Here is a 26,326-nt window from a genome sequence, read left to right on the forward strand (position 1 = left end):
ATGGCTCTGCCATTTTTTTAAAACTGTGTGAACTTGAACACATTATTTAAAATTTTTAGCCTTGTTCTTCTCGTTTGTATAATAGGGGTGATAAGAATCCTACATCAGGGAATTCCCTGGTGGTCCAGCAGTTAGGACTCGGCGCTTTCACTGTGGTGGTGAGGGTTCAATCCTGGTGAGGAAACTAAGATCTCACAAGCCACGTGGTGCGGCCAAAAAAGAATCCTACATCATAGGCTTGGTGCATCTGTCAAAATCACGTATGTAAAGGCCTTAGCATAGCTCCTGGCACAGAATAAAGATTTATATACATTGGCTATTAATAAGAAATACAATTCTCTGAAGCTAAGATATATCACAAATCCTGTGTGACATTAAGCACTTTTTTTTTTGCGGTACCCGGGCCTCTCACTGTTGTGGCCACTCCCGTTGTGGAGCACAGGCTCCAGGCGTGCAGGCTCAGCGGCCATGGCTCACGGGCCCAGCCGCTCCGCGGCATGTGGGATCTTCCCGGACTGGGGCACGAACCCGTGTCCCCTGCATCGGCAGGCGGACTCTCAACCACTGCGCCACCAGGGAAGCCCACATTAAGCACTTTTGCTCAGAGACAACCCATCAGGCCCACACTCAGAGTCTATATACTTTGATTTTGATGGTCAGGACTGATTTATTGTGAATTAGGCATAGTTATGACAGGGGGGAATCATCTGGTTTCCCATGATGTAGCAGGATAGGAGCCCCTATAATCTGAAGGTAGGGACAGATAAGAACCAGGAGAGCTGTCAGTAACAAGAAAGACAAATGATGGAATAAAATAAATCAAAGCAAGCAAGCATCAAGTTTCAGAGTCTGAGAATATTTAGAAAAGGCACAAGCAGCCTTACATTCCACAAGAGTCCCTGAAAACACCACTGTATCATAGAAGAGTACAGTAAATCATGGTGACAGGGAAGCGTGCCTTAGTCTGCCAAACAAGTTGATGAATGCTCACTATTTAAGAAGGCAGAGAACCACGTTTTCCATTACCAGACAAACACACACTATCGAAAATGTTAAAATCAACATTTTAGTGCCTGAAGACAGGGGAACTTCAATTGCATGGAAAATCCTCTTGGGTAAAACAACTCAACTTCCAACAAAGCTGGATACATGAAGTGTCACTCTGTTTATAAAGCTTAAACACCTCTGCAAATTGGTACTGTATACATTCACCACCACCACCCCCCAAAAGACAGTGGCTACTCAACTTTGGTACAGAGAATCAGGGTCAACTTGCCTGTGATACTTTAATGAATGACATGTGTTATTTTGTGATATGCTCCCTTTCGACTTGTATTTTCGGCTCCAAAGGGGTGCAGTGAAAAGCCACAGACAAAAACGACTCCCCACATAGGCTCTTCTTGATGATGGAGTTTATGGACAATTCTGCCCTTCTCACTCAAGATTCCTTGATGGTAACATGGGGGAGCCTGGACCAGGTGGTCTTCCAAGTCCCTTCCAACCTGGATGTTCTAGGATACAGTTACCTGACCCAACTAACAGGTACCCAGTGAGTTTCCTTGCTCAGCCTCTCTAAGAGCACTCTGAGCTGGCTGTACGCACTCTGGAGGTCCTCCTTCACCAGCACAGCATCTACCAGGTGCCCGTAATGCTGGTCTATGAAGGCAGCAGAGGCGGCCATCTCTTGCTGCTGCTCATCCTGCAAGGAAAAGGGGCAGTTAGGGAACAACTGCGTTGTTCTCCCCCCAAATAAGAAACCTACAGCCTTTGTCTTGGGCAGTGTTCCAACTTCTAATTTTTAGGTGATGAGTGGATGACTATGGCCCTTGAATAACCAACTGGGTACACAAGAACAGAGCATAGTGATGCTAGCCTGTCAAACTTCCAAGAAAGTTCATGGGCGGCAGCCATAATCATTGTTTAGTCATTCACAAGATATCTACTGAGGACCTGTTAACTGCCAGCCATGCTTTGGGTGGATGCTGACTCTATGTCTGCGTGTCTATATACGTCAATATCACACTTCCTGTCCGAAGGTATTTCCAAACGAGCAGTACTATTGTGTTGCATGGCAATTTGGTTAAATAATTACAGGAAAGAACTAAAAATAGTATTCACTCTATAAAAGCAAAGCAAGCATTTCTGGAATCAACTAGGGGAAAAAGAAGGAGAATAAGTAACTCAAATGCCCTCTGAAGACTCCTAAATTCATCAGGTAGAACTCAGTTCTTCTTTTCATTTCCTCAAACCAGAGCCAAACATTAGCACGGTTGACAAAGTAGAGATATTTAAGAAAGTGCTGGGACAACCCTGACCCAATCCCCCATTTCCTTAGGATACCTGGCTGCTTTAATCAGATTGCTTTCCTGACACCTAACCCTAAGGTCTAGACAGCCAATGATCCCTCCTTTACCCAACCTACCCAGTGTTTTGTTTGCTTCTTCATTCAAAAATACCTCTAGTAAGTAGAATTTCAAGCAGGTAGTTCACTGACTATTAGCTTGGGTTTTGGAAGAAAGGAAAGTGGCAGGATCCACTCTGAGTAAAACTGCAAAGTGAAGTTCGTGGCTGGCATTCACCCACCTCCCTTTCTATCTCCTTCCAATCCCCTGCTGCCTTCTCGCCTCTGCTTCTAGGGGCTCAGTGTTTTTATGCTGCCGTGGAGGGGGTGAGCTGTCTTCCCCTAAAGTGACCCACATTCCAAAATATTCCCTCCCCCTCTCTGTCACCAATCAAAACCAGACTCCTACTTTAGTGAGAGCATCCATACTTTCAGAAAATATGTTCTAAAGGTCTAGGAAACAGTTTTTGCACGCTACCGCAGACAGAAGAGACCTACGGGAAGGCTTAGATAACTTCTCCTTACTTCTTTCCCCCAGGATGGAAAAACCTATATTAAATTGGGCAGAGCTTCCCAATTCTATATGGTATCTTGCAGGGCTCCTCTCCTACTCAAAAGCACCCTGCAGTGTCCCACTGCTGCCCCTGGATCTTCCATCCCACGTCCCCCACCCCCTTACACACATATATCCTATAGACTGTCTGCCGCTACTGGAGTTTCCCCTCCTCCAGGTACCCTCATTGTTCATCCTGGAAGCATTTATCTATTTAAGAAATTATAGAAGGAACATTCTTTTGCCCCTAAATCCCTCAATCTTCCTAATAAATATCTGCCTCTTGAAAGAACTCAAGTAAATCTCTAATGGAGTAAAATGTGTGACATTTGTTTTGCAGCTGTCAGTCCCCCAAACCCTTTTCCTGCCCTGTAAAGGTGGAACTCAACCACCTGCAGCTTCAGCAAGAGAGTCACAGTCCTGAGCAGCACATAGGAAAGATTCCCCCATGATGCCCCTTGCCTCCATCTTGGATCAGCTTGCTGGATCTGAAGTTGGTGTTTCAATTAAAAATTATTTGGGTATGGCTTAGAAGTTCAACAAATTTTTGTGGCATGTCACACTCAGATCAGGTGCCTGATAGATGTCAGTCCCTTAACTTTCCAATGGGGTGCTTATGTGAGGGAGTGCAGGGTGGGGAACCCAGGCAAAGCCACTCCTGTGTGAATTGGGAGGCACTTCTGGCTGCCCCACCCTGAGTCTTCAGATCACACGACCATCTGAGTCTGGCCAACAGGCAAAATGGAAAGATGGTCTTGTGTAGAAGGTATGGGCACCCACATGCAGCTAACGGCCCTTTTAGGCCTTCGGAAGAGAAATGATCCACTTTAAACTTACAAGTGGGGCTGCTGCATCCTCACAAGCTGGGGACATGGGTGGCGTCTTCCTCTTTTCCTGAATTGCAGGCTTTACAAATATAACGTAGGGTTTAAACTCTGAGGTCCTCAGTTGTTGCAGTGCCTGAGAAAGAAAGTTCAGGAATATTATATACTTTGAAAATATTTTATTGTGAAACACACTTCTTGAATACTCAGTAATGGTGTGCTTCGTCACATAACCCCAATGGCAAAGGTCCTGACTATATGGTCATACGACAATGGCCTTCCTCCGTGCAGACCACCTGCTCATTTTCGTGCCCTTCACTATGATGCTGGCCTCAGCTGGACCCTGAAGGCTCACTTGCCGAGAACGGAGGTTCCAAAGCCTCAGCTCCGAGAGTTGCCATCTTTCTCAGCTCTGACTACCCTCCACCAAGCTCTAATTAGCCTTCGTACACCCTTCTCTGCCTGCGTAGTCCTGTTGGAAGAACCAGCAGGATTTAATGTGTGTATCTATTTCGTCAAACGTCATCCATTTGGACTAATGCAAAATCTGTGCTATCACACAGGCCTCCTTATGATATTCAAAGACGAAAAGGTTTGCCAAGCAAATGAAGAGACTAAGAGATGCCTTGAAGTAAACTGTAAAGACTTTAGAAGGTTTTCAATATGCAAATCGTCCTGTTAATTAGTGCATTTTATTTATGATGTAAGGGCCTGTATTTGGAAACACTGGTATTAAACTGCTATATGTACAGCTTGTATCCCCTCTAAACCAATAAAATCACTTTTCAAAAAAATTTTTTGAAATTCAGACTTTTAATTTCCACTACCCACTCCCAGTAAGTCCAAATTAGTGAGGGTTTTCCTTTCTGGACCTAAGGTGCTTTTTGGAATCCGTTTCAAGCCAACTTCTGTAAAATAAAGCCTACAGTTTATGTCATAAAATCAGAGCTCAGCCCCTATTGAGTTCAAGGCTTACAAATTTTTCTCAAAGACAAGGTTAAAACGACGGTTAAGCCCCTGTGGGGTGTTCAGGACTGGAAATGTCTCTGAAGCACTTCACAGGGTCAAGTCTGCCCTTTTTCCCTTTCAAACTGCTCACCTGACCACCTCCCTCAGTGGTTCTCTGAGTGGTTCTCTGATTTCACTTGTCCTCATCGGGGAAGGGATGGCCCAGCTTCCAACTGGTGCATTTACATCTAAGTCCCTGACTGTCAGGTCATAATGGACCAGTTGGTGTCACCATCTCCTGCATGATTTACTCCATGCAGAGGTTACTATCTTGGGCCTGTGGGCCACCAAGAGGGTCCCTCTAATTCATGTCATTTTTGTGTAAAGAGGTGCACATTTTGGGGTACAAAAGCTTTCATTAGATTCTCAAAGGTAGACCCAAGGAAATATTAACCTCCAGTGCTCTGGAATAAAAAGTCCCTGGACTAAGGTCGAATGTTCTGTAAAATGTACAACCCCCTAGTTTATAAATTCCATGAACAGGCAATGCCAAACTGGCCCAGGAACTCACATCTGGCTCCACGTCCACCAAACACACTTTGTTTTTGGCCATCACAACCTGAATGGCTTCCAGGCTGGTTCCATAGAGGTTTTCCTTATATTCACCATGCTCCAGGAACCTAGAACAGCACCACAGGGGAAAAGGCCTTCAGCTGCTGAGCTTGCCTGAATTAACACAGAAGGTGAATGGCCCACCATGACTCCCCACTCCTCCTCCCACCCTCTGCTTCCCCTGACTTTTCCAGAAGCCCTCCCAGGAGGTCAAGTGGAAGACTGGACAGATGCAAAGACACACAGCTGCACGGAGGCCCCACTGGTCCATCAAGGAAACATACTTGTTGTGATGCAAGTCGGCCTCAAATGCTTGCTTAGAGACGAAGTGATATTCCACCCCATCCTCCTCATGGCTCTTCCTGGGCCTGGTGGTATCTGTGAAAGAGAGAAGGAGGGTAGCTGGGCAGAGATGTCACAGCACAGCGAGCCTGTGCCCTCATTCCTGTCCGGAGCTGGTCGCTGATCTGTGTACAGACCACCCACTTCCCTCCATCGAGGGTCCCTGTGTGCAGGCACGTCACTGACTTGCACAGCTCTGTGATGTAGGCAAAAGGAGGGCAAAAGGAGGCCTCCGGTTTTGCAGGTGAGGAAACAGAGGTGCAGAGGTCAAGCACCCCATGGCTGGGAGGAGAGCTGGGTCGGAACACTCTCTGTCTCAGGCCAAGTGTATGCCCTTAACCACTCTGCCAAACTGCCTCACTGATGCTGTGGCTTTTAAAGAATCGCCTAAGGAATTCCTAGTCCTCTAGGTTTTATTTCCTAATTGTTTTTCTTTTTGAGAGCCAAGGGGGCAAAAACTCAGTTGACCCTGCTGTATGTTTTTAATTTTTTATTCAATTATTTCTCATCTGGGGAGAAAAGGCATGAAGACAGAGAGTCCCCTTGTGGACTAGATGTTTCCGCAAGGCTGGCTCTCACATAATTTTTTTAAATTAATTAATTTATTTATGGCTGTGTTGGGTCTTCGTTGCTGCGCGGGCTTTCTCTAGTTACGGCGAGCGGGGGCTACTCTTCGTTGTGGTGCACGGGCTTCTCACTGCGGTGGCTTCTCTTGTTGCAGAGCACGGGCTCTAGGCGCACGGGCTTCGGTAGTTGTGGTTCACGGGCTTAGTCGCTCCGCGGCATGTGGGATCTTCCTGGACCAGGGCTCAAACCCGTGCACCCTGCATTGGCAGGCAGATTCTTAACCACTGCACCACCAGAGAAGCCCCCCTCACACAATTTTTAAACACATAGTGTTTTCCCTCTGATTTCCATAATAGAATCAAGGCACGCACCTCTGGGGAAAATCAGATCCTCCACAGAACAAAAACACACGCGAAGCAACACACAGCTTTTTCCAGAGCATCCCAAAAGAAAAGAAGGGGTCTCATAGGACAGTGTTTTCTCCCTTGGGGGCCACCCAGGGGATGCTCTGTGAGCCGTGTGACATCTTTGTCCAACCTCTGGCAGAGCTGCTAGGGTCACCTTTTCTGACCATGTCCTTGCTTTAAAACTTTTATTCACCCACTGATTACATTCTAAACACCTTAGATGAGTATATGAGACCCTCTTAACCAACCCAGCCTCCCACTCAGCTCACCTCCCACGACATCATCCACACTAACTTCCCCAGTCCCTCCCATTGCTGTACTGGGTCATATTTTGTCCCTTTGCACATGTTGTTCCCTTGGTATAGAGAACTCTTCCTTCTCTGCCTGGAAAACTCCTACTTACTCTTCAAAACCCAGATAAAAGTCACTGCTGCTGGGAAGCCTTCCCTGACTCGCCCGGTTCCTACTAGCAGGGAGAAAGTCACCTATCTGTGGGATGTCTGGAAGCAGGTAGGTCTAGCCATCCAGGTACCCCACCCCCAGAGGATGGATCTGGAAGTTTCTGAAGGATCCATGTGTGAACAACTTCCACACGTCCTGTTTCAGTCCATCTTTTCAGCCTGGAAGGCTGTGGGCCCCCCAAAGTTCTCCCAGGTCCATCACAGGTGCTTCCAGAATGGCCTCCCCAACCCCCCATGACCCCACCACCACATCCCTGCCACTTCAGGTAGGATTCTGGAAGACAATTCTCATAACCCATAGATTGAGCTGTGAGCCCTGAGGCCCAGGGGAGTGGTACGGCAAAAGAAAGAATACATAGGTGCGCTTCCTCAGAATACTCCAGAAAGGTCCCATTACTGCCACCACAGCATCCCTTCTCAGTGGCCATCAGGTGCCCACATTGTATCCCTCTGAGGAAGAGGACTGAGAGTTTCAGAAAGGAACAGCCAAGGACAGGAAGTGGCAAGCAGCAGGTGAGAGGCTGTTGTGTGGCCTCAGTAAGAATATGACTGTGGGGACTTCTCTGGTGGCTCAGTGGTTAAGAATCCGCCTGCCAACGCAGAGGACACGAGTTCGAGCACTGGTTTGGGAAGATCCCACATGCCGCGGAGCAACTAAGCCCGTGCGCCACAACTACTGAAGCCCACGCGCCTAGAGCCCGTGCTCCGCAACAAGAGAAGCCACCGCAATGAGAAGCCTGCACACCGCAACGAAGAGTAGCCCCCACTCACCGCAGCTAGAGAAAGCTGGCGCGTAGAAACGAAGAACCAACACCGCCAAAAAATAAATTAAAAAAAAAAAAAAAAAAAGAATGAGACTGGGGCAGGTTGCCTGGGTTTGAATCTTGGCTCCACCACTTACCAACTGTGTGACACTGGGCAAGTTACCTAACCTCTCTGAGCCTCAGTGTCTTCCTCTGCAGTATGGGATGATGATGATCCCCTTCTCAGGGATACTGGGAAGGCTGACCAAGCTACTGCACATAAAAGCTCTTGGTAGAGCTCCTAGCACTCTTCAGTCTCCTCATCACATTCAGAACCAGGACCTCTGCCTACTGGATTTCAGCATCTCCAGCTGCCTCTGGACTCAGGAGTGTACATAGCCACCCTGCCGGACTGGATCCAGCTGCAGGCGGAGTGCCTGAGCAACACTGCTCACGGGCTCTCTGGCTTCCCCAACCTACTATCTTGCCCAAGCAGAGAGCAGGGGCCATAGGAGTCAGAGTCATTGGGAAGAGGAGGCTGAAATACACCCACTGCTGGGGGCCCCTTGGTGTTGGGCTGAAGTTGCCACCTTACCTGCAATGAGCTCTAGACTCACCTCTCATCCCAGGCAAGAACCAGGCAAGTGGTCCTCCAGTTACTGCCTCAGAGGGTCCTAGTGGACCACTAAGAGTGGGTCTCTTCCCATCATGCCTAGGTCCCCTGATGTGCCTATAGCAGGCAGTGCCTGGCGGTCCTTCAGACCCAAAGTAAGGATGAAGATGGATACACGGAGTCAAGTCCCCAAGAAATATTCATGTGCAGACATGCTTGCACACACACACACACACACACACACACACACACACACGGGCCCTCTTACGTGGAACGGCCACACCAAAGTGCTGTGGGTTCTCTGCCACCACCTTCTGCTTCAGCTCATGCAGTCGGGCTCCCAGAGACCCTGGGAAACAAAGGGAAGGCTGCAAGGTCCCTGCTGAGCTCCCTCCCCACCCCTCCAGGGAGGAACCAGCCCATTCTCTGGAGACGTCACCTACCGATCAGAACCACCAGGCGGGGCTGCTCGCCAGGCTGGTGCTGGTACCTGGTCACCTCCTCATAGGTCGGCAGCTTCGGAGACTCGGCCACTGTGGATGTCTTTCCTTCCTGCGGGCTTCCCGGTCTCTCCCTGCGGCCCAGCCGGAAGCTCCTCCGAAGACCAGCTTGGGTAGAAGGGCAGGGGGACACTGCGGCATTTGTCCCAGTATCTCCCTATAGACTTTCTCTACCTGGTCAGACCTGGAGGTGGGACTGAGACCCACGGGCCTCTCCCAACCACCTCCTGCTACAGGAAGGGGTTGATCAGGACGTACAGTAATATGACGAAAGTGTGGTTACCTGGCATCCAAAATTTAGGGTTCAAGGCTACTGTTTTACTCGGTATGTGACTGACCTCAGGCAAGTCATCACCCCTCTGCGCCTCAGTTCCCTTATCCATGAAAGGGAATCCAAATCTACAAAGGCAATGGGTGCTCCTAGATTGGATCCTGGATTGGGGGAAATGCTCTAAAGGGCATTATTGAGACTACTGGCAAAATTTTGATATGAACAGCATATTAAATAATAGAATTGTATGCATGTTAAATTACCGGAATTTTTTTAAAAAGTAAGTAAAATAAAAAATAAATTCCCAGAATTTGATAATAGTCCTGGGTTATATAAGAAAAATGTCCTTGTCCTTAGGGGACACATGCTGAGCTATTTAGGGGTGAAGGGACATGACGTCCACAACTCTTACATGACTCAGGGGGGAGGGGGTTAAATGTGTACATGCAGAAAAAGGGAATGATAAAGCTAATATGGCAAAGTGTTAACATCCGGTGAATCTGCGTGTAGAGTATATGGGAGTTCTTTGTACAATTCTCACAACTTTTCAGTAAGTTGGAAATTGCTTCTGAATGAAAAGTTTAAAAACTCTTTGCCTGTCTCTAAGGCCTTTGAAAAGATTTACCAAAATAAAAGAAGTGAAGGTACTTTGGAGATTGATAAAAGGCTCCATTGCTGTATAGGGGTGGCAGAAACACTGAATAAACTACAATTGAGATTATGGTAATAATAAAATCAGTATTAATGTAGGGGTCCTGCCAGGGCACTGCTCCCAGTGGCTGGGTGAAAGTTGGGGTGCGGGACCCCAGGCCTGGGCAGGCTCAGCCCAGCCTCTGGCAGACACAGACTGAAGGAAAATGTGGGTCCCACAGACTCAGCTGCGCTTGAGGGGTTCCTGGGCTCGGATCACCTCTCCCTGACCCAGGAGCCCACGGTGGTCTGTGCGTGGGCGGGGGAGGGGGTCTCGGGGGGACAGCCCCCATTACTTACCCACATAGTGTCCTTTGAAATATCCCTCACAGTCACAGGTCTCTGGGGATCAAACAGAGAGAGGGAGGCCAGTGAGCTATGCTGGACACACGCCCCAGCCCCGAGGTACCCAGGCCCCGGATGGCCAGGCAGAGCCCTCTGGGATGGAGTCTCGGGGGGCCCAGGACAAATGCCATGTCCCGGCCACCCCAGGTAAACAAGTTCCTCTGTTTCACCCAGTTCTCCATGCTTAGGCCACAAACAGCCTTTCCAGGCCTGGCTGGGGTTCTGGGCCAGCAGACCTCGTTCCAGCCCCTCTGAGCTCGGATCAGTGAGAATAAGGAGGGGAGATTCACTCGCCCTGCCCTACCGCTACCCAGCCGGGTCACGTGGTCAGCCCAGCCAAAGTCTGGGGAGGGCCGGGCCCCACGTCCCCATCAGCTCTGCATGCCTCAAGGAGCAGGTCGGTCTAGCTGGCAGAGCAGGGAGAGGGGTGCCAGGAGCCAGAGGGGCACAGCGACCCCAGAGCGGGGTGGCAGAAGGCAGGACAAGCCCCTCCAGCCCCAGACAGTCTACAGAAAAGGCCTGTCCATGCGCACAGGCGACAAATACTGGGCCTACCTTTGTCACAAGGCTGATCATCTGCGGTTTGCACAAAAGACAGATGGAACAGCGTTAGCGGAGGGGAACCGCGAGGCCCTGTGGCCCAGAGGCAGCCGCAGCCTCGGGTGCCTCAGGAGCCTTCCATCTGTCCCCTTTCTTTCCTCCAACAAACCTGTGATCTGAGCTGCGGTGCATTATTAAACCAAGACTTGCTCTAATTAGTCCTCCTGTGTGTGTCTCATTAGCGGCCCAAAGAAAGCCAGATCTTCACTGGCATAAGCAGCCTCGGGGCCAATTTACTCAGAAGCCCCTCCGACTTGAGAGCAAGTCTGGAAAGGCGGCTGCTGGCAGTGGCCACCCAGCCAAGGGAGCAGCTCGCCCTAGGACGCCTGCAGCGGAACCCGGACCTGCTCTCTCTTCTCTTGGGTTTGAGACTCTCCTGGGCAAATGCAGGTGCCAGACGACAGAGTGGCACAGCACAGCGCTGCAGGCCAGCTGTGCCCCATCCATCTGGCATTGTTCTGGCGCCCCACTTGGCTCCAAGCCCCCACCTTCCCCCCACCCCCTGACCCCCAGCTAGGGAGGCCACACCCTGGGGAAGCTTCCTCTCCATACGGGGCTCTAACCTGGGGGCTCTGATCACAGGCCCTCTGGAAACCTGACCCCAGCCCCACTCCCTTGACTTCATGAGCCTCTGTTTAACCATCTTGGCAAAAGGGATGCCCTGACTCCACTACTACCCAGGGCTGCTGTGAGGATTAAAAGGCAAGAAGGTAGGTGAATGTGTTTTCTAAAAGGTAAGTGATGCACAGAGTAGGGTTGCTAGACAAAATACAAGACACTCTGTTCAATGTGAGTATCAGATAAACAACAAATAATTCCTTAGTATAAGTATGTCTCAAATATTGCACGGGATATACTTATACTAAAAACCCATTCACTGTTTATCTGAAATTTGAATTTAACTGGGCAGCCTTTATTTTTATTTGCCAGATTTGACTGCTGACTCAGAGGCACGGGATCGCTCACAGCCATCTCCATTCCCTTCCAACATCAGTGGCTCTTAAACTGTCAGGGTCAGAGAGCCCCTTGGGGATCTAATGAAAGCTGTGGAGCCTCTCCCAGACACAGACACACAGATACACAACACACACACACACACACACACACAGTTTGCACATTTTGGGGGTGGTGTTACCATGTCCCCACAGTGTCATCTATGGGCCCCAAATATAGTAACTCCTCTCCAGGGAATAGCTCTCCGCAACCTACCCCCATTTCCCTTCCTCATCCCTCTCCCCATCCCCTCCTTCCTCAGGAGGTCTGAGTGCTCAGACAGGACCCTCAGTGCCCCCTCCAGCCCAGTGCTTGCTTCTTCCCCACACGAAGCCCCAGAGCCCTAACCCCAGCCCCTCCCTGAACTGCTTCCCTGAAGTGCCATCCTGCCAGTCTACTCACACGGGGGCTTCTTGAGGCTCTGGGGGCTCGGCAGGGTGCCCGTGGCTCTCCGGTAGCTTAGTCGCCTGTGGGGACACAAGGGGATGGGCAGACCCATGAGCTGGACTAGAGAACCAGTCATAGGGAACCTTCTGGAAAACTCAGGGAAACCGAGGCCTGGAACCCACAGGTGGGGATAGCCTGGCACTCCAAGGGCCTCCTGCTTCACACTGAGTTCCAGTGAAGAGGGACATTTTCACAGGTTCTCACTTGTTCATGTGGAAGAAACTGAGTTTCTTGCTCTGGGAGAAGCTTTTCCAGCCCAAGATGGTCACACACAGGGCTACAGCCCAGTGCCCATGGTCAGCAGTTGGTCATTACTTTCCCATGGCTGATTCTCAAGGAAAGGAGGCCCCTTCTCCAAACTCACCCGGCCTCCCCGTCTCTGAGGAAGTTGGAAAACAGCAGAACGACTCCCGGGAGAAGCCGAGGGTGAAAGTGACCCTAATTTAATGCCCTTCCCCACCCAACGGAGAGCTCAGCCTGGCACATTATTCAATGCGTCCCTGGGTGGAGAAGCAACCTCCAAGGCCTCTTTGAGCTGAGAAAACACCCAGGGCTCCTAGAGGTCTCTAGATTTCTACATTTAAATGCAGCTAAAGAGCCTTCCCCCAAGACCTGTGAAGCCAAAGATGCAGATGGGTCTGAGGCTCCCCTGAGGAAATAAAGCAGCAGTTCTCAAACTTCAGCCCCTCAGAATCAACTGGAATATCTGTTAGAACACAGAACTCAGAGTCTGCCCCTGAAGTCTCTGATTCAGCAGGTCTGGGGCAGGGCCCAGGCAGGGATTGGCATTCTAACAAGTTCCCAGGGGATGCTGATGCACCTGGCCTGAGGACCACACCAGGAGGGCCACTGAAACAGATGAACCCTGAGGTCTGTTGCTACAGCATCATTCCACACCCCAAAAATGGAAGAGGGCTACAAACCCCAGGAAAGGCTTGCAGGTGTAAGTGCCACACCCTCTGACCCAGGATTTACACTTTGGGCAAGCTATCCTAAGGAAACAATTTGAAATAGAAGGAACAGTCTATGTGCAACATAATTATTTGCACATAGACTGTAGCAGTGAAACATTAGAGACAGCGTCAAAGTACAGCCACAGGGAGGAAGCAAAGTCACTTAGGTAGGACCCTTCCTCAATGAAGCCTTCCATGCTTGCCCGGATGAGGGCCAACCCTCCTGCTAGGACCTGGCGGGGCCCGGTGTCCTCCTCCCTCACACCCATCACATTTATATAAAGTGTTCGTTTGAACCATGTGTGACTTTTCAGCTAAGCTGTAAGCTCCTCCAGGGCAGAAGCCATAGTTGCTGCCTGTGAATGAACAGTACATCTCCTGATGAAATATTATATTACCATTAATTAATAGTATAGAATAATATTATTCTAGAGTAATATAGGAAATGCCCATGTCAAAATGTCTAGCTACCAAAAAAAAAAAAAAAAAAAAGCAAGACCTCAAATTCTATGTGCACCACTCACATAACAGGCACAGGAAGGAAATAAATTATGTTGTTTAGATAGTAGTGAGACTTTGGGTAATTTTCTTTTCCTCGTCCTCCTCTTCTGTATTTTTATATTTCATTTCTCAACTTGCCCTAAGTATGCATTATAAAATATACATTAATTTAATAACATAGATTTCCATATATCAATATTTATTGAAATCTCAAACAGCCATCACCACTGATAATGGGAGAAAAAGAGCCAACACAAGCACAATTGGTACTTAGCCCAGAGAAGGACACCCAGTGGGCCCCTCTGGCTGTGCTGGCAGAGATTTGGGGCTTTGTCATGTACTTATGCCTCTGGCCACTCCAGAACCACACCCCCTTACAACACACCCCAGACCCACCTTTCCTGGAACTGCTTGGAGGGGATGAGGCCAGCTCGAAGGTTGGTGTCCCCCATTCTCTTGGCCTGCCACCACGTGGGGTCGTCCTGGCTCACCACTTCCAGGACCTGCCTGCGCTGGAAGGGCAGGCCTGCCTCCTGGCAGGGGATGGCCCGGTCCTCCCGAGGGTTGTAGTGGAAGAGGGCCCGCATGAACACCTGCAGGGGAGGGGCTCAGTGAGACAGCCCTTTGCTGTGTAAGCACAGATGTGTTTATGCCACACGGAAAACCAAAGGACAACCACCATTCACAATTAGGAAGAACAAGCAGCCTCAAGAATAGAAAGCTGGGACTTCCCTGGTGGTCCAGTGGTTAAGACTCCGTGCTCCCAATGCAGGGGGCCCAGGTTCAATCCCTGGTTGGGGAACTAGATCCTGCATGCTGCAACAGAGATCCCGCACGTGGCAACTAAGATGCGGTGCAAATAACTATTTATTTATTTATGTTAAAAGAAACCCACCGCACCGATTTTCTTAGTGTTCTTCAACCATTTTCAATGTCTCAGTTGGGAAATCCATCAAGAATCAGAAAATGAATAACTGGGCCCCATGAATTTCCCTTTCCAACCTAAACATCTCCTTACTGAGCTGTTCTGCTATCCTTACAACAGCCTCTCAGCCTACACAAAGCAACTATTAGTTCCGGGAGCAAAAAGTAAAGTCAAGCACAATTTCTAACTCAAATGTTATTTCTGATATGCTAACTGCCCCTAATGATGTCAGCAGCCATCTGTAAATAAGTAATCTAGATGTTTTGATAAGAACACAAACATCAATGAAACTACTGTTACCGATTCCTCATCATCACTTTTCAGTGGGTAATTGACAGCTACATCTTTGACAGCTCAATCCTGCCTCATCTGTCACACACCTGGCCAACCCCCAACTCTTCCCTTTACCCTGAAGTCATCCCTCTAGAGAAGAGGATGGGAAGACATAGCATTTTGTCACACTTCTTCGTTCTCTTCTATAATTCAGTGGCATGGATTTATTTATTTCTGTTTCCAGATCATTACAGCCCAAAAACTTTAACAGCAAATAGGAAAAAAAAAAAAAAAAGGCCAGAAGGTTTCCTAAGACAAATCCAAATCATATTCCTTTATGTGCCAAGCAGAAAAGATGCAGTTTGACAATAGTAAGAAATTTCTGGCGATATATTATGAGGACAGATACCCTCATTTAGCCACAGATGTTACCAGGGTCCCAGGCACTCAGAAGAAAGCATAATCTTAAATGGCCAGCCCTGATCAAGCATCTAGCTCAAAGAAAAATATTTAGAAAGGATGGACTAAGAGACAGGCTACCCACTTTGTCCTATAGGAAAACCAAGTCCTCTCCCTGTATCGAGTTAGATCCTGCAAAAGCTGCATATGGAGACCATATTAGCTTGTCCCAGGAAGAACCACTTCCATTAGGTATTATGTGTGCCCTGTGATGCAACTGAAGGTGCAAATAAGAAACAGTCATATAAAGATGATTTCTTCATTTGCCATAAAAAACTGTCAAATACATTGTCCACTATTAATCGCCATTCATCAAAATATTTATTGACATCTACTCTGTGCCAAGTGCTGTAATGTCCCATCTTTCATGTGGGCTGGGAATTAGCTTTCTTGAAAAACTGGCATGCTGCCTTCCATACTCTGATGAATTACGTTCATTACTGCAATTCATTATGTTCTCCTTTTTGCCTTGGCTGCTAGAAAGTGCAGATCCACATTCATTGGGAAATAAAAGTAATGCCCGCTTCCATCCCCCCTCCCACCACTTCAGCTCAGGGCTTGACAATCTCTCACCTGGGCTTTCACAACAGACTCCTACCAGGTGCCCTGGCCCCGGTCTCCACCCTCCTCTACTCACTGCCCCAGGGAGCTTTCTAAAACACAGATGTGGTTGTATCACTTCCCTCTTAAAAAAAAAAAACCTTTAAGAGCTTCTCACCGCCTATGAGGTTGTAACTTGGGCTGTGGGGGCCCCCCATATCTCCCGGGGCCTTACTTTTTCAGGGCACCCCAGGCTGACTGCCTAACGGCTTTCTCCAGCCACTGGGATCTGCTCTCCCCTAAACTGGCCGGCAGGAACTGCTGGGAATTAACCCCCGGGATGCAGCCTGGCGGGAGCTGGTGTACAGATCCCCCAGATCTCCCAGCTCTTGGGAGGGACGACGGAGGCACAATCTACAAGGGATGCCAAGCTCTGGAGCAGGATTAAGCTCTGGTTGCCCCCTGCGGTCACTTGCTGAGAACACACCCTTTGTTGCACTGGCTGCCTTCCTTTCCCCACTCCTGTACTGGTGTTTCCTGGGGTCACCTCCAAATTAACTATTTGTAGTTGAATCCGTGTATCAGAGTCGGCTTCTGAGATCCTAAACTAAGCAGGGATGATGCCAAAACCCTTAACAAAGCATTCAAGGCCATTCAGAAGGTAGCCCTGACCCACCTCCCCAGCACACACCCCCATCCTCCCCCTGGAGCCCCACCACCGTGCACTTTCTCACTGACCCCCCCACCCCTCTCTGCCATATCTTTGAGCCCCCGCATATGCAGACTCCTCTGCCCGCCCTTTCCCCCACCTCCTCTTCACCAGAGAAGTCCCTCTCATCTCCATCTTCCTCAAGCCTCACTTCCAACACCCCTACTGCATGACACCTTCCAAAGGGCCTCTCACTCTGTACAGAATCTTTCCGAAGCACTTAATCACATAGCAAGGAGAGAATGACACCCCAGCCTCCCCTTCTGACCCAGGAATCCTTGAAGCTACTAATCATCCCGGTCTCCAGCATCTGGCTGAGCGCCTGGGCACAGAGGAGGTGCCCACCAAATGTGGGCTCCGCAAGGAATTAAACAAATGGCAGTTACTTAATTGGTCCCGAAGCCATAACATTTGGTATCTTCTCCTCTTCACGGTCCTGCTTTTCGACTTCAATTAGAAGAACCTTGTCTTTTATTAGTAAGCTACGTCAAGTCCTGTTTAGAAGAGGCCGGGTACAGATAAATAAATCACTCTGTGACTGAATTACAGGTCTCTACTGAGCGCTTGTTCCGAGGACCAGACAGATGATCTCTTCCCGGATGACTGTTTCAAAGGCTGGGCTGGAGTCCGCCTCCCCCGCTGCCCCCCGCGCGCCGCCGCCTCCAGCTCCCCCATACCTTGCTGTCCTTCAAGCGGTCCTCCTCCTGGGTGGCTGGGATGATTTTCAGGGTGATGGACCCCTGGGACTGCGCCTGAAAGGAAAGAGCACACAGCCGTATCATCTACCAGATCTAACCCTCCAGGACGTCACGTCTTACTTCCCAGATCTGGAAACTCACGTTCCGAAACAAAGGGGACGTGCTGCCTCCCCTATGACCCACCCTTCTATGGTGGGAGCCGGCTGACTTAACTAAAGCGTTTTCATGCGACAAAGGGACAGAAGACTTAAAATGAGAACCCGAGGGCAATGCATGCGCCAAGTACAGCTCTCCATCCCTCTTGACCGCTAGTGCCCCAAAGGGCTGCCTTTCTTTCTTTTCTCTCGGGTTATTTTAATAACCTAGTTCAGTTTCATTTTCCTCCCTCCTGCCTGATTTGGGGCTAGTTCCCAAATAGTACTCCCTTCTGTGCTTGCATCTTCCCCAATCTCAGGCCACTGCTACCTTCCCAGGGGTTCCCCTCCCCTCTACTGGAGAGAGGCCCTGCACCCCATGTGGGGGGCCCACGGGAAGCACACTGTCAGCCCAGGAGAGCACATCTCACCCAGTGCCATCCCTGGCTCCGCATCACTCTGGAACATGAGGAAGTCGGTGCCCAGAACCAGGGGAAGGGGAGTGGGGGCAGGAAGACTGAAGTGTCTGCCTGTAACCAGGACCCCCTACAGCAGGGGCCTTAAAGAGCGGGCCTCGGAGCTTCAGATCTCATCCCGTATCTGCCCCCCAAACCATCAGAAGTTAGCAAAGACTGTTGTGTTGGGACAGGATGCCTGAGGATAAAGAGGACAGGACTACGATGGGGGCTTTTTCTATAATTTCAGTTTTGACTTGAACCCCCAGAATGGACCGAGAAGGTGGTTTCCATCCCAGCACGTGATCCCCTAGAATCCCCTTGCAGTTGTAAAGTGCTGTATCCTCTTCCGGATATTTACATCCTAACGATAACTATGCATTGGTTGAGAAACCATCCCTATCCCTGCTGGACAGGAAGGGAAGTGGAAACTCAGACTGATTTGATGACTTGTTCAAGGTTACACAGCTGGAAAGTGATGCAGGCAAGATTCGAACCCAGGACCAATTGACCCCAAAGCCCTTGCTCTGCTGGGCTACAGCCTTTGACTCCATATTCCTCAGCCCTTTGGAAGAGGGGACCCTTTTGAGAGGGTCTTCCAGACGGGTCCTCGGGAAAGAAGGCTGGGGGTAGGGAGGACGGCTGTGCTGAAGAGGGGGCCTGAGAGAAGCGGGTGGTCTGGGCGCTCCTTTCCTCCTGTCCCCCACCCTCCATACAGGGCACTCTGTGAGGCCACTTGGCCTGCGGCCTCCCCGTGCAAACAGGGACACTGGGCCAGATCAGCCCTGGCTCCAGGAAGCGCCCTGCTCTGGGTTTCTGAAGAACCACCGCGTCCCCAGCATGCGCGCAGCACAGACCAGAATCTGGCTAATCTCGTCAGGCCGCTTGTGCAGGACCGTGATCCCGTTCACTTCCCGGAGCTCGTCTCCAACGTGGACCAGGCCTAGGAGACACAGGGGCTGACCGTCAGCACGGGAAGGGGGCTGAGGTCCCCAAAGCAGGGAGTTCTGGGTACCGCTGGCACCTGCCTGCAGAACCCACTGCAGGGGAGACGCGATGTTTAAAGACAGTGGATGGGACTGGAATGAACTGAGTTCTCACAGGGTGCCAGATGCCTCACCTGGCATCCCAGTCTCACAACCACGCAGTGAAACCCCCGGTTTACAAACTGGCAGCTGAGATCCAGAAAAGAGATACAGCTTGCCCAAGGCCACACTGCTAAGAAAAAATGGAGCCAGTGCGCAGACGCAGTTACTTTGCTGTAGAAACCCTGTGTCCTTCTGCTATAGCCTCTGCTTCTTTAAAAATAGCATTAACTCTTCACCTTCCTGGATGTACAGACCTAACTCCAAGAATGTCTTTCTCAAATTTTACACGAAAACTTAAGGGCACCAGGGAAGATTGTGTCAAGAGTGTTAGACACACCTGTCTGTGGGCCTCTGCTTTAATGACTAGCATCTCTGCATATCGGGCCCTATTTACCATTCAATGTGGACACTGGCCCAGAAGCAGCAGCAGCATCCAGAAGGCAGTAAAAGGTACAGAGTCTTGGGCCCACCTGAGGCTTGCTGAATCCGAATCTGCATTTTAACAAGACACTCAGGCCATTTCCATGCTTGTTAATGTTTGGGAAGCACTGGTCTCGGGGTCCCACCACAATGATCCCCAGACTTCTGAGGCAACACTCCCCTATACCAGGAGATTTGCCCCCAATTTAGTTCCTCCATATACCAGTGATTCTTTTTTTTTTTCCCCTGCATCGGCAGGCGGACTCTCAACCACTGCGCCACCAGGGAAGCCTAACTTTTAATTTTATATTGTAGTACAGTTGATGAACAATGTTGTGTTAGTTTCAGGTGTACAGCAAAGTGATTCAGTTATACATATACATGTATCTACTCTTTTTCAAATTCTTTTCCCATTTAGGTTATTACAGAGTATTAAGTAGAGTTCCCTGGGCTCTACAGTAGGTCCTTGTTGGTTATCCACTTTAAATACAGCAGTGTGTACATTTCAATCCCAAACTCCCTAACTATCCCTCCCCCCACCCTTCCCCTCTGGTACCATAAGTTCGTTCTCTAAGTCTGTGAGTCTCTTTCACACCAGTGATTCTTAACCTGTGCTCCACCTAAACACATCTGGGACATGAACACCCTCCCCTCAGTAACTGTGGCTTGTTAAGGCAACTGGGGTGTCGGAGAAGGGTGTCCCTGCCCACCCCCAGTTAGGATTTACCCCAAGCTTAACTACCCCAGTCCTCAGGTTAAGCCAATGCTCAAACCTTTCTGATCCCCTCAAAGTACTCCATGCCTGAGATATCTCCAAACAACTAAATTTTCTACCGAGCTTAGGAAGGAGAAGAGAATTCCAGCCCCACTCCCAGAAAGCAAAGCACATCCCAAACAGGTGAGTGGACAGGAGAGGAAAAGGAGACCTGTGGCCCAAGGGGGCAGGCTGGGGGACCACGGCCATCATCTCAGCTAGGCCGGCACTGATGCCACTCACCGCTCCGGTCTGCTGCGCCCCCTCTCATGATCCTGGCCACCACGACAGCCCCCGAGTGCTCATCCCGCCGGATGGTGGCCCCCTGCATCAGAGACAGAGCAGGCAGGCTCCTGAGAAGCAGCCCCGAACCTCAGACCCCGACTCTCTGGACCCAGCAAAGCCTCCCCCCGCCACCGCCCCATCCCTCCCTCTGCCACCCCAGGGGGCAGATCGGTGGACACCTTTCCAAGGCTGAGGATGAAATAAAACCCACATCTCAAATTAGTGCAGCACAGCACTTTACAGTTTAAAGAAAGCAGGAGAATGCTGTCACAATCTCATTTGAGAGATGAGGGACCGGGGCACAGAGAAGGAAAGCAACTTCAAGGTCACCCAGCTTTCTGTGATGCCACACCCACCGCTTTCTCTATCGTACCGCAGCCCTGGCCTCTTGCAAAGACATTTAATAATGAGGAGAGTATGTGCCAGCAAATTCCCAACCTGCCTCTAACCAAGCACGGGGTTACCAGGCCTTCTGTTGTTGCGAAGGGGAACCAATTATGCCCCAGCTAGAGCTTCGGGCCCAGGATGGGGCCCACGAAGCATGGCAGAGATGATATCTAGGATGAGAAAGGCACTAGCAAGCCCTCAATTTCGCGCACCACACAGACTGGACTGTGGCGGGGCAGGGCAGCCGTCAGGAGCTGGATGGCCCCACCATTTACTAAGAGCACGTGCCCTTAGCGAGGAAGCTCCTTATCTTCTCTGCGACTGTTTCGTCTGGGGTGTGGGAAAGCATTGAACTCACAGGGTTGTTGCAAGGTTGACATCAGGTAACGCACGCAAGGCACTTAGCACACGGTAAGCGCTCGATAAATGCTAACCACTTGTTACTGGCTATAAATGCAAACCCACTGGCACACTCATTATTAACTTCATTCAAAGTCCATAAGATAAATATTGCTGGAAAGGGAGACCAGCAGCTAAAAACCCTACGGCTTCTTGCCACCTAGACTTTCAAATTTGCCAGCATCTCTATCCATCCTTTCCTCTTTTCCCCCATCTCAGGGGAGGGGCTCCTCCTGGCTAGGCTGCCCTCTACCCCCTTCCTCCCTCTTCTGCATTCTCAATGCCCCCTCCCCACTGGCTCCTTCCCCTGGCCCTAAAAATATTATCAAGTCTCTCCCATCATTAAAAAGCTGGCAACCCCATCCAGCAGCCACCGGTCTCCATTCCTTTGGAGCAAGCTTCTCAAAGAGGCAGCGCGCATCTGCTCTCTCTGCTTCCTGCCCTCTGAATCACTCCCCGCCTGCCTCGAATGCACCAGCAAAGGCACTGATGACCCGCCAGCTGCCAGCTCGCCACCCTCAGTCTTCTCTCTCTCATCTCCTGTCTGATTCACCCTCCCGCTGCAATGCTCTCTTAGCCTGGGCCCTGTGACACTTCTCTCCCAGTGCTTCTCAGTGACAATTCGTCTCCTTTGCTGAATCCTCCTCTGTACGCCTTTTAAATGTTGATTAAAGGGCCAGGGTATATGCTTTACCCCGGTGGTCTCAACCTGTCGGGCGGGGTGGTAACCCCTCCTGGAAAATGGCAGCTACCAAGTCTGTATCTCTGCACACGTAAGCCTTCAGCTCCTGGATATTTCCACTTGAGGGCACACGGGTCTCTTGAATTCAACGGACCCTAAGTTCCTCCTTATAATGGTCCCAGTGCCCACCCATCATCCTAGCTGGACCCCTGGGCCTTACCCAAGATGCCTCCCCAGACTCCTGCCCAAATTGGAGCAGGCACAAAGTGACATTAATTTTATTTCCGAAATATTTCTTGGATTTCTCTTCCCTCTTCCCACAAACCGAGGTCAAGCCCTGTTTCTGAACCTCACGTATTTGGCTTCTACCCTCAGACTGGTCCGCCGCTTCTGGTCTCACCCTCCAGGCCACTTTCTACTTCGTAGCCAGGGTGATACTTCTAACTGCAAATCTGGCCATTTTGTTCCTCACTTACAACCCTTCAGTGGCTCCCCCCTGCCTTCAGGATCCAGCCAAGCAACTGTGTGTTGTGATCTGGATCTTTCCGCTCTCCCGCTGATCTGGCCTCGCCTCGGTCACACTTTACCTTCAACTCAGCAAGTTCCCTGAATATAGCAGCCCGTTTACCTTCCCATGGCTTTGCTCATGCAGTTCTATGGTGGAATGCCTTTCATCTTCCTCTTCCTTCTGGAAAACTCCTGTTCCTTTTTTTTTTTTTAGAATTCAGCGTGGGCATCACCTCTTCCAGGAAACCCCCAGTCACTACCTCCTGCGAACTCCCAGAGGGCAAGGACTAAGTCTTAATCCTGCCCGCACCCAACACAGCGCCTCGCACACGGGGGGTGGGGGTCACGATACGTTTGCTGAGTGGATGGATGACTGGCCCATTTTGAAGGTAAGGAAACAGAGGCAGAGGAGAACCCTGGTCCGTTTGCGGAAGCGGCTCATCTGAGGTCACTTGGTGAAAGTTGACAATAAAGAGGGCCAGATGTGGTGTTCTCTAGGGCAAGCCCTCAATTCTCTGGACTGCCATTACTTCCCTCCATCTCGTAAACAACTCTGTCCCTTTGCTCAGGAAATCAGTGCTGAACCAGGACCAAAATGATAACAATCTGTCAGCTGGGGAGAAGAATGGCTGCTGCCCTGAGCTTCCTTGGAATTCAGAACAAGCTTGGCCAATGTTTTCTGGAAAGGGCCAAATGTAAATATTTTATGCTTTGCGGGCAACACAGTTTCCATTGAGTCTGCCGTTGCCATGTAAAGGCGGGGCCCCAGACAATATGTACATGAACGGGATGGCCGGGCACCAATAAAACTTTATTTACAAACACTGACAGTGGGCGGGGTTTGGTCCTTGGACCGTAGTCTGCCAACCTCTGGTTCAGAGCTCACGATCAGGGCTGCCCTGCACAGCTGTGCAGGTTCTTGACTGCACAAAGGAGCTTGACCACAGTGGAGGGAAGCTGTAACCACCCACAGAAAGGGATACTCTGCACACAAAGATGTCACAGGGACTAGTGGCAGCCCTGACAAAGCTGCCATCACTGACTCCGAAGACTTCAGGAGGGTCCTTTCCGGGGTTTCTGGGTGGGTGGAGGTGGGAAACAGAGAGAGGGTGGGGCAGAGAGGTGGGGGTCACATACCAGGGGTTCCTTGTTTTTCACCAGGCGGACAATCTTCACTGATTCTTCATCAAAATCCTCGTCAATATTATCGGGCAGCGGGGGGAGAACGGGATCAAAATTCTTCTGGGCAACCGTGTCATGTACCATGAGCATGGCCTGTCAGGAAAGCAAGAGGAAAGAAGGGCTGGCCCTAGAGCTTACCTGGGTCTGGGGGACCTGGCCGGGCAGTGGTTTGGGGGTCTCGAATCTTATGCCAGAGAGACGACCACCCTGGACGCTGGCGCTGAGGAACGCTTGCTCAGAAATGTCCTCAGTCTCACGGCCAAGCGCTCCCTCCTGCCCTCATCCCAGGAGACACAGATGTGTGGGTGGCCAGGGACTGTGGCGTGACTACCCTGAGGTGAGGGGTGGACAGCAGCTGGAGCAGTTCCCTCTCGTCACTATGCATGGAGGCGGCCTGCAGCTCCTCCATCACCTGGGGGAAAAGGAGAGAGAAGGCCACAGACGGCTGTGGGCGCTGCGAGCCTGCTGGGAGTCGCCCAGGGGAAACCCTGCTCCCTAGGCCTCAGACCCAAGGGCCCTCCCAGCCACTACTACAGCACCAGGGCGCGTTGGACCCTCAGCCACCCCAGGATTGACACTCCCAGGGAAATCACACCAGAGATCAGAGACCCTGAGCAGCCTCTAATCCTAATGGGAGCTAACTTATTAAGCTCTTCCTGGGTGTTGTCTGCCTTATGTGGATTAACTCTCACAAGGAACTAGATGGAGCAAAACTATTATTTTGCCATTTCAGCAGTAAGAAGTAAATGAGACAGGTTACATATCTTGCCCAAGGTCGCAAAGCTGGTAAGTGGCACAGGCAGGACTTGAACCTGGGCTTATTTGGCTCTATTGTCTGTGCCCTTCACCACATTTTCCAGATGAGGAAATTGGGGCTCAGAAAGGTTGAGTCACTTGCTTATGGTCACAGAGCTAGTAGCAGAGGCAGAGCTGAGCCTGGGAGCCTGGCAACCTGCCCTGCTCCTAATGGCATTCCACAGCCAAGAAAGGCAGGGGACCTGCCCCGACCCCTCACTAGGCCATCTCCTGGGGTTATGTGAGTTTATTCAGAAGCCAGCCTTAGTAATCAACCGGGACAGTTTTTCCAACCATGCAACACAGCAGACAGGTCCACAAGAAATGAGGAAGGATTCCTTTAAAAAACAAAGCCTGGAAATTCCCTGGCGGTCCAGTGGTTAGGATGCAGCACTTTCACTGCCGGAGGCCCGGGTTCTATCTGGGCCAGGGTTCAATCCCTGGTCGATCCCGCAAGCCACACGGGTACAGCAAACAAACAAACAACAACAACAACAAAACTCCAAGAAGTTGCAAGTCCCCGGACTCAGGACTTCACATGGGGCCTCCCCAAAGCACAGATACACATTGTGCGTGTCTGACCTGTTCTTGTCCCCAGTTCTCAACCGTTTGGGAACTGCCCTCATCTCACAGCTGGGGAAACAGACTTTCTCGGGAACACAAAGTAAGTGGGCGTCACCATGTCACCATGTTCCCTGGCCCTGTCCAAGACTCAGAGTTCCTCCCTGCCTATTAGGAAGCCCAGGGAGGAGGGAAGGGGGAGAAGATGCTCTTCACCTTGGGGCTCCCGAGTCCCGATGTCCCCTCACTAAGCAGTGGCATGCAGGCCAGATGAAGGAGCTACAGGTGGGAGGGGGGCTGAGGCCGTAAGGAGAAACCTGGGGCTTACATCCTCAGCAAGGGCCACAGCGCTGTGCAGAACGGGGGTTGGACTTTGCCTCTCGTAATAGCGAAGCTTCTCGTGAATCTGCAAAGACAGCCGATCTCAGGCTGCAGCCTCCCAAGCCAGCTGCCCAGGTTTACCCTGGACGTCACACAGCCCACCCACGGATGTGGGGATGCCTGGGGCTGCAGACCGGGTCATCCATGGGGCAGCATAAGAGAAAGCCCTGCACAGTGGGCCAGGGAAGACCTTCCCGGGGCAGGGGGGCCTTTACCTTCATTAAATAATTGAGGCTTTTTTCACTGAAAACATCCCTCAGGAAGCCCATCTCTTCCTTCTGGTTGGAGTCAGGTCTGAGCTGAGAGGTCAGTAGTGCCAGGGTTTCATGCAAACCTGAAGAGAGAGTAAGAAAAACACTGTATAACCAATGCAGTGGGCACTTCCTGCCCTGTGGGACCCCCGAGCAGACCTTCCAACAACACTTCAGCCCTGCTGTGTGCACATTTTCTCCCCCAGCTCTCATTCGCAAGGCTTGGAGCTGACACTGGATAGCAGCTGCTTTCTTTGCTGCCCCAGGTTGCTAGGCAGGGTCTTGTCTTCAAGACTGTGGCAGGTCCAGCCCCAGGAGACACTCACCAGAGTCCTCGGACAGCACCGGCATGTCTGTGCTGGTCAGATCTCTGCCTGTGGATTCTGGGGGGAAAAAAAGGGGGTGAAACTCCATCAAGCATATTCATTCAACAAACAGTGATTACACATGTACTGTGTCTGTCTGGGATCAATTTCGGGACAGAGGGGATGGGAATAAATAATTCTCTGCTCAGTTTTTTCAGAGAGGAAGGAAAGAAAACAAAGCTTTGCTGAGTGCTCCCAGTGTGTCAAGCATTGTCCTGGGTGATTTCATATGACATTTATCTTAATCTGTTCAAAGCCCTGAGGAATTGACACTAATATTCCTATTTTTCTGATGAAGAAACAGAGGCTTGGAGGATTCAGTAAATTGTAGGTCAGGCCCTTCCAGGCAGGTCTCAGAGATGAGA

The 26,326-nt window shown here is 50.5% G+C and overlaps 1 protein-coding gene across 1 annotated transcript; it reads right to left on the bottom strand.

Annotated features, from left to right (window-relative positions):
* Positions 1 to 1,522: 1,522 nt before the first annotated feature.
* Positions 1,523 to 26,023, bottom strand: MPP3 (MAGUK p55 scaffold protein 3; the record flags this gene model as incomplete). The annotated part of the gene is given in 19 exon segments (XM_079725034.1): positions 1,523 to 1,699; positions 3,732 to 3,854; positions 5,238 to 5,346; positions 5,563 to 5,656; positions 8,680 to 8,760; positions 8,855 to 9,019; positions 10,173 to 10,214; positions 10,773 to 10,793; positions 12,213 to 12,277; positions 14,108 to 14,304; positions 17,295 to 17,369; positions 18,762 to 18,847; positions 20,410 to 20,491; positions 23,564 to 23,701; positions 23,940 to 24,020; positions 25,293 to 25,370; positions 25,561 to 25,679; positions 25,923 to 25,966; positions 25,968 to 26,023. Coding segments are annotated over 19 exon segments (1,833 nt in total).
* Positions 26,024 to 26,326: the final 303 nt, after the last annotated feature.

The sequence above is a fragment of the Hyperoodon ampullatus genome (genome assembly GCF_949752795.1).
Source record: "Hyperoodon ampullatus genome assembly, chromosome: 19".
In the NCBI taxonomy this organism is placed as follows: Eukaryota; Metazoa; Chordata; class Mammalia; order Artiodactyla; family Ziphiidae; genus Hyperoodon; species Hyperoodon ampullatus.